The sequence below is a fragment of the Nymphaea colorata genome, chromosome 4 (assembly GCF_008831285.2).
Source record: "Nymphaea colorata isolate Beijing-Zhang1983 chromosome 4, ASM883128v2, whole genome shotgun sequence".
NCBI classification, from domain to species: domain Eukaryota; kingdom Viridiplantae; phylum Streptophyta; class Magnoliopsida; order Nymphaeales; family Nymphaeaceae; genus Nymphaea; species Nymphaea colorata.
This window is the reverse complement of record NC_045141.1, coordinates 22,400,404-22,413,846: the sequence shown is the minus strand read 5'-3', so window position 1 is coordinate 22,413,846 and position 13,443 is coordinate 22,400,404. Positions and strand designations below refer to the sequence as shown.

Genomic DNA, 13,443 nt, shown 5'->3' with positions numbered 1-13,443 from the left:
GGTCGTTTTAACATAGTTCTAATGTCATCCAAACTAGCTTAGTTTCGTAAAGTATGCAAATTGGAGAAAGGGAATCTTTGGTTTTTGGAATCACCGCCAGAATTTCAATGACCTTTCATCCTTTTACTGTTTTCCGTCTCGATAAGTGCAAGGTGAATGTACACCTTACTTACGTAAAGTAATGAAACGCCTGATATGATGAAAGGAAAAGAACAGTGGCGAAGGAAAAAGACTTAGTTTCGTGATCCACAGCAGATCCATGTGTCTAACTGCTAAAATTGCAGGCCTTAAAGCAAATGCTCTCATTGTGGCCAATCATCTTTCTTCAAAAGGGGAGGCGTCAGCAGACATGTTGGTTAGACAAATGGACATCTGCTGCTTTATGAAATCATTGAACACCACTCAATTTTCATTCGTTGAAGTTTGGCGCCTCTTGTCTAGTTGCGCTTGTCTGATATATTCGTTTATAATTGGTTTCTATAAAGAGCAACTTCTTGAGAAGGTTTAGTGAATGGGATGAACATTGAGATCGAATGTCAGTCGTTCCTTCATTAAAAAAGAGCGATCGAAAAGTTTGAGCGGTTCAAAACAAAGAAAGTTCAGAAATGAAGAAGAAACTTCTGAGAAAAATTTGAGGATTTTTTTAAGCTACGAAGATGAAGCAATCTACATGTTTTTGGATTTTAAATCTGAGAGCTTGTGGCTCCCCTTAGATCTATGGGTATATATGAGGAACTGCATATTGAGAACCATATAGATCTATGGGTATATATGAGGAACTGCATATTGAGAACCATAGATCTATGGGTGGCTGACTTTTGATCAATGAATGTTAAAGTGCAAAGTTTAAAAATTCAGCTAATCCTTGAAGCTCTTCAATTGGCATCTGTATTTAAGATCAAGATTCTGATATCTAAAATCCTTGAGATCCATGAATGATAAACAATTAAGCAGTAATAACCTAAATCCATGAGTTTATTGGTTTTTCTAAAAGTATATTTGCTCCAAATTGCTGATCTCAGGCTGATATGGGATCTATCGGGCATGGGGCAAGGAGTTGTGATAGCCAGACTTTTAGATGCTTCAAGATAGCGGCCCATGTCATGAATGTGAACAAGTTCGACGCAAAGGAAAAAATTTACCATTAAGAAAGAGTCATCTGGCACTTAATTGAACCACAAGCCAAAGATTTGACAGTCATTTGTTTCCTTTCAACTTATCCGTTTTCTCATACACTCGCGTGCACCTTTGATGTTGAAAATCTGCAAACTACTAAATCATCATGCGTACGTTTCTTAGGTCCATAGATCTTAGCCAACCTTTCGTTATGACAAAGCATTTACGCATTCTTTATGCATAGAAAGTTTCATACTTTGAGGAAACTGCGGAATTTGACGCATGGTAAAAGTTTTAATTACGTGCTTGTTTGGAGCCTTCAGCGCGTAAAATTTCTCTTACCAAAAGTCCCCAAAGCCTATGGAGCCAGTCCTTCCTCTTTGGGCACATCCCCATGTAAAGTTACAGATTCATTAATGCAGTCAAATCAGCATTTCAATCACCGGAATCCGTTCTCAGCAACAACTTCCGGCAGGTGGATAAATGGATGGTCACATTTTCCAGTTTTTATTTATGTTCTTTATTTGGATGTAGTATAAACTTTTTTTCACTACAATTCAAATATGAACCCAATAGATATCTTAAAAACGAATATGATAAAAAGAAATATATTTGATTTGAATCCAATTTTTCACTACAATTCAAATATGAACCCAATAAATATCTTAAAAACGAATATGATAAAAAGAAATATATTTGATTTGAATCCAATCCGTTGACATTCGTAACTAAAACACCAAATATAAACCCAATAAATATCTTAAAAACGAATATGATAAAAAGAAATATATTTGATTTGAATCCAATCCATTCACACCAGTAAATAAAACACCTGAACCCCAACGAATGACATGAAAAGCCTCATGGGTGGGCCGACCAGCACTCTATGCCAACTTGTTGCATGCCATAATTATATCCGACCCATTTGCATCTTTGCACCAATGAATGAAAAGGCAAAGAAAAACAAAACTCTACCGCGTTGGGACTTAAAAACGAGATTACAAATTTTGTGCTTTGAAATCATCACCGCCCACTGTGAACCACAATATTGGACAGCTTTGAACTTTGAAGTACCAAACAAAATATAGTAATTAAACTGTGTATAGTCTCTTTCTTCTTAATAGAAAATATTTTAAGTTGTTTTGTTTCTAACAAAGAAAAAAAGCGATACAGATCGATATATATATATATATATATATAAACCGAGATAGGGCCGATTGATTTGACGGTTTTCAACTGTCAAAGTGTTGTCCCTTCAAAACTTGTCCGTGTCAAAAGGGACCGAGATGGGCCAAATTACGAACATTTTCGTAGCACACTCTTGGTCTCATCCACGGACCCCCACATCGAGATTCCTGTAAAGCAGATACTTTTTTCTCACATCACCTCACCAAACAGAGTCCGAAGATGACTCCAACCAGAGATAACTAACGTTTTAGGTGGCCCGATCTTTTGTTACCATCCGCAGCAAATGAAAACAATCATTGAAGATATATCTTCACTATAATCTTTCTGACCTCGTTCTGATAAGATCTCCTCTTCATCCGATAAGATCTTCTTTATAATCGACAACCCTTTTCTTTTTTATGTAGGTTTTACTTAAACTTCCATGTTTGTCTAATCGAGTAAACAAATTACATGAAAAGAGAAATAAAGCGAGTACTGTCGTCTTCTTGCCCGTGAGGCGCAGGGTCTTGGTACCGAATCACGTACGTGCGCTTTGTCTTCTCTCCATCGCTTCCATCCGTTCTCACCTTTAACTTTGTTCTTGTTAAGTCCATTCCAAGAATGCCTCTGATTCAATAATGGCAGAAACAAAGAATGGGAACGGAATCAAGCTGAAGCAGGGAGAGATCCACGTGGTGTATGAATGTCAACGACGAAGAAGGTTTTGAGAACAAGGGGAGCGTCATTTTTGTGGGTTCGCGCTACTGGTTTTAATAAATGCTGCAAGTTAAAAGATAATGGCAGTCTTCTCATTGCGTTATAAAAAGAATTCTTGGTTGGAAAAAAGAAAAGGGGGAAAGGAGAGGAGAGGAGGACATGGAAGGAAGGAAGGTACAGTGGAGTATTGAGGTAGGTGAAGTAGCTGCGGCATGAGTAATGAGCAAGAAATCGAGAGAGAAGGTGCATGGTGGTGAGATAAGCTGAGGGGTCTTCCCATGCAGAACCTTGGACGTCATCCCTTCCCTTATCGTCGTTGTTTCTTTATTCCAACAGGTCGAAGCATTTCGTCAATGGAGGTCTCTGAAAAAATTAAAAAGGAGTTTTCCTATGCAGAGTCCTCCCCAAGGATGGAAGTTGTCAAGCCCACACTTGTACCTCATTAAAAGAACTAAATCTTTTCTTGCAACTTGGAACTCGTTGAGGTACGAGATGGCAGACAGAAATAAGAGAGAGAGAGAAAAAACTCAAAAACTTGGTTCGCTTTTTTCTTTCTTTTGTTTTTTGAAATATAGAACTTAAATTGAGATGTAGTCAACAATCCACTGCTCTAAGAAGCCTCAAACCACCTTCACAACTCTACTTTGAGGGTTTTGGGTTGCATTGAAACCTGAATGAGGTGCGATACACGAATATGGTGAGCTTAGATTGCAAAACAAGCAAGAAGAAAAAAAAAAGGAGGAGAAAACTGCTAGTTAGAGTTCATCTCTAGTCAAAGAGAATCTAAGTCTAGGTAAAGGAAAACCAGTTAAATAAGTAGCCGCACATCAGGCCAGACTAGGAAATTCAGTATTTGGCAGAAAAGACAAATCTGGATAGAAAAAGCCCTAGATTTCAGGCTGGGAAAAAAGAAAAGAAAAAGAAATTATAGAAAAGCTAGTTAGGTTAAGTATTGAAAAATAGAAAGGAAAAAGAAGTTTGGCAAGGAAGAAAATATGGTACAAACACTAAGTGATCATGTTGGGCCTGAGGTCAAGGAACCCAATTTGAGGAAGCAATCTCATAACCAATTTTTGGAACTTTGGTGCAGAACCTTTTCTCTAGGTTTCTTGAGGCTTGGTCCTCTGTCTACATTGTTTGCTTTTCTTTAGTTTTTACTGTGAGGGTTAGTTAAAAGCAAGCCTTGTAATTATGGCAAATGATGTAAGCTTGGACGACATATGGCAAGAGGGATTTGACATACTCCACTTAAACTATTCTGGTTGACCTGCTCGCTATGCTGATGTTCATCCTGGCGCAGGTGTCAAATGAATTTCTTTGCCATAAAAAATGAATCCCCCTTTTTAAATTGGAACAAATTATTGAGACTTTGTGCTCACAATATTAAATGTTGTTACTCCATTGCGGGCTCTATCCTCAAGAACTTCCTCCCATGTGAAAATTATATACATATATATTAGGGAATGCTTTTTACCGTGAGTTATTTTTGTGCACCCAATGAGTGAGAAGAAGACTGCTATTTTTTAATAATAAAAAACTTCTCCGGTATCGTAGGAGATAAGGGGTTGGGTGAAAGCTTCAGTTTTTTACTAAATGTGAAAAAACCATGCTCACCTAGAACTGATGGGGAACTCTTTACAAACTCTTCATTAAGACCCTGAGTAAAATGATCCAACCTATTCATGCACTGGCTTCAGACCCTTTGTTTGACGGATCTCAATCCACTACTTAGCAGCTTTCTTTTCAACCTGAAAAAGAATAGAAAACTCGACAACTAACTATTTTAACAACTCTTTTTGTAAACCCTTTAAATTCTCTCATAATTTTTATTAAGGAACTAAACTTCTCAAAGTGTGGTGCTACACTAAGACCCAAAAAAAAGAGATAGTCTCATCTCTTAATGCTACTCCTTAATTGCCATAAATTTCATTGGACCAATAGTGGCTTTTTCTTTTGGACATTACTTGGGGCAAAAAACCACCCGGATTAAGAGACTTATTTACTCTGGAAACTCGAAAAGCATTTCCTTTCCCCTCTGTGTTTACATTGTCCTGGCATGATCCCCTCTATCTTGGCTTGTCCTGCCTAATGCCTTTGAGATTTGAACTAGTGACCGACCGCCTATTAAAAGTTGATGAAGAAACCAGGTAAATCTTTAACTTTTTAATTACCATTTTATCTTGGAACCAAAATTTTATTCGCTTCTCAAATTGGATTAAAATATTGATATTAAATTCTGATACTTGTTCTCCTAAAAACGGAACAACCAACTCTAAATTGAGGAACTTGGCTGCGCTGGTATAATATAATGAAAGTAAGTAGTTGCCCACTCGACGGTGTGTAACTATATGATTAAGGTCCCTTGACTTTGAACCATATTCAATTTGTCATGTCAAAATTTATTGCATATTCATAAACAAGTCATACATATATAATGTCTTCCCCAAGTAATATTGTCAATGTGCATGGAATTGGGTCGTTGGAAATCAAAAAGGAGGGCAGTCGGCTGCAATATGAACAGCACTGCCAACCTAATATTTCTCTTGATGACTTCCTTGATCTCATCACTCACATATCATCCACCAAAATGTTAGAGTATCTATCTTTGCCACTATATGTGTAGACGACCAATAATATATAAAGTAAATATTTCAAATATCTGATCTTCTAGATCATATTTAATCTGGGTGGGAAAGTCTTTAATTGGCTTGATAATCAAACCTTCAATCAATATCATTAATTGCTTGCCTAACTACCTTTCACACACACACGCACACACATTCTACTTGAAATATGTTTTTTTTTTTTTTTTGCAAATTTAGAAGACAATGTACATATGACTGCATAACCTAGTGGAGTTGAGGAGTTCAAACGGCTCCAGAATAAATTTTTGAATGTTGTAGTTGCTTTTATTCTGATTTTCCAAACAGCAGATAACTTCTTCCAGAACTAAAAATCCAACCGCTGCTGCAGTGTCCATAGATAAACATTTGGTTTAATTGCTTGCACAACTAGGTTTCATATATATATGTTTGAAATGTGCTATATTTTGAAAAGTTAGAAGACAATGTATGTGTGACTGCAAATAAATTGGTATTAATTTGCTGTAATTGCTTTTATTCTGATCTTCCAAACAGATGGTAACTTTTTCCAGAAGTAAAAACCCGGCCGCTGCTGCAGCAGGGAGGCCCATAGACAAAACATTTGCAATAAAAATATGTTGATGACCTATTGATCTTGCAAATTGAGCCACTAGCAAGGTTTCTTCATATTTTAAGCAACCGTGGAAAGTACATGTACAGTTTGGTGGCGTTTCTTGAGGGATTAGGAGCAACAACATGATTTTCATATGATAATATCAAAATGAATATGCTCAAGAACTATGAACATATAAAAAAGAAACGGCCTCTGGATTTTTTTTTATTTTATTTTCCACTCTTCACCTAAAACACCATTAAAATAAAGGAGCAGATCGATTCTTCCAAATCTTGAAATTCATCCTGAAACTACAACAGTTAGATTCACATCAAGTCAAATCGGCAGTCCTTTTTATGGGCCTTACTTTCTCCATTGCAGAACAAGGTTTATTTTGGATCCAGGATTTTGCTGGGGGAATGGCATACGTCACAGATAGTCAAGCTTTCTCTATCTAGCTCAGGCCATGACCAATTGGTGCGGATATTTGGGGGCCGTTGGAAAAACACATTTTTGAACACATTGTTTGGTCACCTCTCCTAACTAATTACAGATCGAGACATTTTCTTGCTTCCATCTTACTGCATGCAAGTCATGATAAACTAAAATCTTGGCTAATTATGCCAGCAAGTTGTTTGCTTATTAGGAGGACCATATCTAATTAATTTATTAATGAACGTCAGTTATAATCAACTAAAAATGCTAGTGCCCAGTAAATTTCCTCTTAGGATCACAACATCATCATAAGATTTGTAGCACCACTCAAGGGAAGACCACATGTGGGCTTGCATGGGTAAAATTTTCCGACAGTTACCGGTTATTAGTGTCCCTCAACCAAAAATTTCTAGCTCGGTTATATGGACCGGGACTAATCGTGTTTGGTGATTTGAATGCGGCGCTTGATCTAGTGACACTAGCAATGAGTTATCGAATCGGGTCGCTGTAGCTGTCCCTATCCTACCCATTTCGAGTTGGAAGGATGGGTATCTGGAGAAACAAAAGTTGGGTTGCTTGCATGGTTAGAGCAGTAGCTAAGATGCAGAGAAGACGATGGGGAGGTTGGAAAGGAAAGGGCTCCTTAGGTCATGCGTTGCAGTACTACTCCATTAAGTCCAGCACTTTCATTTCAGGCCCAGATCTAAACAGACCCAGATAGATATGTTAAGCCTGACCTAAGTTCTGAACGCACATATGTGAAGCCTAACCTAACCCCATTGGTCAGTACGGGTCCCCATATCAGAATAGAAGATGTTTCACTATCTTCTATAGTGGTCTTATATATATATATATATATATAAGATGACGTGATCGATCAATTTCACTATCTTCTATAGTGGTCTTATATATATATATATATATATATATATATATATATATATATATATATATATATATATATAAAAGATGACGTGATCGATCAAAGAGCCTCATGTGAATAAATTTGCATAGAAATGCAATGGAGGAGCAGCTGAAAACAAGTTTGACCGTTACGTGTGTCTGAAAAATTTGTTAGGGGAGGGAGTTAGGGTTGGTGGAAGGAGAAGATTTTGCGTGTCCTGTCTAGAGAGAGAGATGTCTAGAGAGAGAAAGAGATGAAACGTGTGTGGTGAGAATTTGTGCCCAAATAGGGTGATGACACGTGGTGCAGCAAAACTTATTTTTGCAAGGTGGGTAGACATGGTAAAAAGCGGGAGAAAGGAGGGCGTTTGTGTGGGTGAGGTGATGAGCAAAGGGACGCTTTGGCTGCATCTAAGGATGCACCGTTCTCTTTTTCGCTTCACACCAATTTCGGTGCTCGGGTCGAGCATGATCGCCCTTTTTTTTTTAACTCATTCTTCTAGTGGTTGCCAGAAACCCTTTCAAAAAAAAAAAAAAAAAGGAGAGAAGTGCATTTATATATAAATAAATAAATAACTAAGTAAAAATGGGGCTTTAGTATGTAAATAGTTAATTTTTTACAAGAGACATTCGTGCCGACAATTGCCAACACAAGCCCACATGTGCATCTGTTGGGACCTACCACCTTTTTTGTCTCTTCTTTTCTTTTCAAGTACTCGACCGGAGCAGTAGATCTCGAAGCCCACATAACTTGAGACGTCGAAGAGAGAGAGAGAGATGCATGCCTCTATTTTACTACCAGCCTCGTTGACAATTGCTCTGGTTCATACCTCCCATTATGGACTTTTGTAGACCACACTGCCTTGTCAATGATTCCATAAACTATCTAAGATTGAGACAGCAAAAGATAATAGTAATAATAATCTCTCCGTCTCTCTCACTATCATATAAGGTCAAATGGGAGTTAAACTAAGTGGTGCTAAGCACATCCAGCCCATGGTACTGAACAAGTAAGATATTGGGTGCAGGTGTCAACTTGTCTGACTCTGTTATGGCATAATTTCTACAGAGATAAGAGAACTTATTAAAAGATTACATACATTTAGCCGATAAAATAAGAATTCATAGAAAAATTTGAAGACAAGAAGTCCCCTAAGTACAAGAACAAACTGCAAAAATAAAAAAAGATTACACACATTTAGATTGCTTGATTTAGTCAGTTGATTACCAATTGGTTTACCAAGTAATATAGCCTGTTGAGATGGTGTTAAATAAACAAGCTTTTCATATTTATAAAAGAATTGCAATTATGAATATTGTCCATATGTAATAGGTCTAGCTCGCTATTGCCTTACATTTTGGTTTATAACCCTATTGGGTGCCGAATTCTAGCAGTTTAAGTACAAGGTGGATCACTGAGATCTCGTCTCTAAAATTGGATGTTACTAAATCATCTCGAACTCTTCAACCCGAAGACCAATATACAAAGAAACAAGTTGCCCAAGAAAAATACATCTCCTACAATGAAATGGCTTGTAAAATTTACAACTTCCAAGCTACCAAATGGTGCTCCCATATACTTAATTACAACATTGCGTCATGATTCATATGTAACCCTTTCTTGTCACACCAAGAGCAAAATGAGGTAGGTTGGATTCATCAGGTTAAACAGTTAAGTCTGTCAGTCTTGGCCAGTGGGGGAGTTCGAAATTTTTATTTTTGGCTAAGAAACATTATTTCAGAAATTTTTCATTTCTTAAGGGGCATCCGTGTACATGAATATTTGAAGCAACTATATCAAAGCTGGGGTGGCAAATGCCCACATCAGCCTCTATGCGGCTCCGCTACTTGTCTTGGTTGGATGAATTGTCATGGAGGACCTTCGGGGCTTTATTAGCCAGAAGGCAGCAACAGTGCAGCTAGTGATGGCATCCTCACCCTTCTCCTCTCTACTCCCCCCCAGCTTTCATCAGAAGGGCAAAAAAGAACCGGATAAAAATGGGTTAGGTAATTTTGTTCATTCACTCTTTACCATTGTTTATTTCTTAAGACAATTGCGTTGTTAATTTGAGATTCTGGTTTGCCAACACCTCAAGTAAAGTTCTACGTTTATAGGTTGGGTAGACCATGGTATATATATATATATATATATATAATGTGACGAAAGCTGCCTATATATCTGATTGATCCAAACCCAAGCAGCCCTAGTCAGTCTAGACTCATTCTCTTCGGAACCTTTATAAGTAGATGTTTTCCGTGGTGTTTTTTTTCTCTTTAACCCAATGTTAAGTGTAGCATCGAGTGTCTATTCTTATCCAGGAGATAAACCCCGAACCTAGTCTACGAGTTAGGAAGCCCTCCAAACCAACTTGCGCCACATAATATTATTCATTTCATGCAAAAATTATTTAAAAAAAAAAACAGGAAATATATAGTCAAACCACGTATGTAAACGTCCGAAGTCAAAAATGTGTCCTTTGTTTTCCTTTTCTTTTTTTTATAATTTCATCTTCATCAAGGCAGAGTAGGTAGATATCCTGTTGCAAAATTGGAAGCCACCTTGCCATTACAGAGAGGATTAATTAGGGTTTCTCCTTTAGGACTTCAATTAAAATATGAGGGACAGTATGGAACTTGCGAGTGATTAAATAAATCAAGTGTGCTTTTCCTACATTGTGATTAAACAAATGGGGCATCCTTTTGGAGCTCATGATTTTAAACAACACTAACAAAAACAAAAAAAAAGCCTTACAGTGCACGTCAACTTCTTCCACAACTTGGAAGTCTCTGTGTATATATATATCTTCATCTAACGCCAGAGCACAACTTGTTTTTCGTGTTTCTGAAGCAGAGCTTCATCTTAGTCTATCTTGGCTACTAGGTAACGTTCTTCATCACCACCATCTTCTTCCTTTGAAAGCTAAGGGAGATCATACTTAGGTTTTCGTATCTTCGTCTTTCTGTTTGCAGGTAAAATGGGGAGATCTCCATGCTGTGATGAAAATGGACTCAAGAAAGGACCATGGACCCCTGAGGAAGACCAGAAGCTTGTGGACTACATCCAAAAGCACGGCCATGGAAGTTGGAGGGCTCTCCCGAAGCTTGCCGGGCTCAACCGGTGCGGCAAGAGTTGCAGGCTGAGATGGACCAACTACTTGAGGCCGGACATCAAGAGGGGAAATTTTACTCTTGATGAGGAGCAGACCATTTTGCATCTTCACTCTGTCCTGGGGAACAAGTAATTACTTCTACCTCTCCTCAGTAAATGAGATTTCACATTGTCCAAAGAAAAGTTGCATGCCAATCTCTTGTGAGCAAGTTTTAAGCTTAATTTTTACCTGTTTGTGAGAAAATATGTATGTTACGAGAAATAATTCAGTTTCACTTCGTGTTCGCCGGAAAAACTTATTTCCTTTCTGTGTTCTCTAGGTGGTCTACAATTGCGACGCACTTACCAGGGCGGACGGACAATGAAATCAAGAATCACTGGAACACCCACCTGAAGAAGAAACTCATCCAGATGGGGATCGATCCAGTTACCCACAAGCCAAGACTAGACCTAAGCATGCTAACAAGTTTGCCTTCACTTGATCAGAGTCTCAGATTACAGACAGACGCGGCGCAACTCGCCGGAATTTACTACCTGCAAAACCTCCTTCAGGCCGTGATCAATGCCAAATCCTGTTCCCTGCCCCTCGGGCTCAATGAGCAGCCACCAATTCTGCAAAACTACCAACTTGAAAACCTGCAGTCCTACGCTGATCTCCCCATGGAGCAGATCCAAGTGAACCCAAGTTTCTGTAATCTGAAAAACGCAGAAATTCCGTGTGCCTACCAGCAGAATCATGTGTATGGAGACAATGGGAACGGATATATTCCTTCGCTAGACACTCCGGCTTCATCCCCACCTACTTATGCCAATCCCAACCAAACCCAAGACCAGTTGAACCCATCTGAAATGTCCACCAATTCCTCAACTGCAACAACGACAACGATGGGGACAACGATGACAAATTTCGACTCTTGGGGAGAACTCAATTTCGATGTTCAATCCAGTGACTGCTGGACAGAGCTTTTCAAGTAAGTGCAAGACTTATATGTATATATAAGTGGGTTGGTTATTTAGAGTCACTCATAGCATAGTTCATCTAAATAGAGAATAAAACGAGGAAGAAAAGGTATAAGATAATATAATATTAGATGGCAAAAATACATATCACTTTTTTCTCTTAACCATCCATTATGTTGGATAGGACGATGATGGTTAGATGACTCTCAAACACGAGAATCAGCATTCAATTTTCTTATATATATATATATATATATATTCCTATCACGGGTGATGATTCAACTTATTTTCTCTCTATTGCAATGTGTCACAGCCAACCTGCTGCGTCCTCGTGGATGGAAGCATCTAACTAGCAAGGACGAGGCATCGTAACTAGAGGGGGTGATGAACTGATCAGCAGAAGGATCAGCCCGCAACTTTGTACATGGAGAAAAGGAGTTCTGATTCATGATATAGTTCTTTTTTTATTTACATAAACAGATTTGTGTTCAGTGCTGTGCAGGCCAGAATAAGTAAAGCAGATGTTGTCAAGTCCACTGTAAAATATTGGCCTCATGATTTGAGATTATCTAATGGAAACACATTATACTTCAACAGTTTTTCTTTGCACCACTTACATGTTGTACAAAATTTTCAAACAAGAACAAATTGAAGTGGTTATTTGTGTTGGATCCATATAGAATCACCTCTTTTTTCATGTTTATTACGTGGCGGCAGCCCGGGATATGACAGCTGGCTGTGTGGGTCACTGTCCTCTTTCCGTGACCGCGGAGCTGCATGTATATGAGCCGGGGCCAAGCCCCAAGTGTTTCTCATTGAAATTGTTAACATAAACAGATAGAGATTAACCATCTTTAGTTCGCTGAATTAAAAATTTAAATTCCTAGCACCACCACTAGAGTGCCCCCCAGTGCCAAACCTAAGCGATGAATATGAAAGAAGAGAGTTGTAGATAGGTTTGAAATTTGGATGAACATATTCTTTAAAATAAAGGAACCACTCTTAGGGGGTGAAAGAGGAGTTGGTTTTGATGAGCTAGTGTTGATCTTGATATTAGTGTAAAACTTGAAGGTAAAGTCTTTTGGATTAAGGAAGTCTAATTTGCTCTGGTAAGTGTGGGTGATGGATCATGGATCAAATCCATTTGCGAACTTGGTTGCAGTGTTCAAGCAACCAATTCTGATTGCTCAAAGTAGAAATGAAAAGAGTGTTTTATTCTTAAAAAAAAAAAACGGTGGGGTGAGGTGGTGGATAAAATCCCTTCTATTTTCCTCATCCTGTTGGGGTATCGGGTGGCTTCGAGACTTGGGGAGACTTGGGTAGAAGCAAGACACTCAACAATTAAAGTATTGAACTTCTTCTACCATTTGTAGCACAGAAGAGTAACACTCACGGGAATGAAACTAACAATCAAACTTTACTTTTACCAGCCAATAAGTCTGACCAGCTATACTATATCCCCTAGAGCAGCAGTGGTTGATTTTAGAGGGATGACAAGGTGGGCAAATGGTAAGACGACGCCATCTTTTTCCAAAGTGTTGGGGCTTGTTTTTGTTTTTCTTGTTCTCAGTTTGACTCGAAAACTTTAAAAAAATAAAAGGTTTTCCATGCTAGTCCTCATTTTATTGGCTATTTTTTCAAATGTCAGCTTTCTGCTTTTCAGTTTTCAGACATCATGCTCTTGTTTTTTGCGTTTGGACAATCTATTGTCATTAGTTTTATACAACCTAACTGAAGATGGTTAGTGGGGAAGGAAAACTAAGTTATCTTTTAATGCACTTTAACATATAAATAGTAAGGTTTTTAGTTCTTCTAGGCCTTTTCTCAAGTGACTATTGATA

The 13,443-nt window shown here is 38.2% G+C and overlaps 1 protein-coding gene across 1 annotated transcript; it reads left to right on the top strand.

Annotated features, from left to right (window-relative positions):
* Positions 1 to 10,360: 10,360 nt before the first annotated feature.
* LOC116252917 (transcription factor MYB41-like) lies at positions 10,361 to 12,206 on the top strand. The gene is made up of 4 exons (XM_031627538.2): positions 10,361 to 10,414; positions 10,504 to 10,771; positions 10,963 to 11,613; positions 11,916 to 12,206. Exons 2-4 carry the CDS (start codon positions 10,509 to 10,511, stop codon positions 11,953 to 11,955), a joined length of 954 nt encoding a protein of 317 aa, XP_031483398.1. The 5' UTR covers positions 10,361 to 10,414; positions 10,504 to 10,508; the 3' UTR covers positions 11,956 to 12,206.
* The last annotated feature ends 1,237 nt before the right edge of the window (positions 12,207 to 13,443 follow it).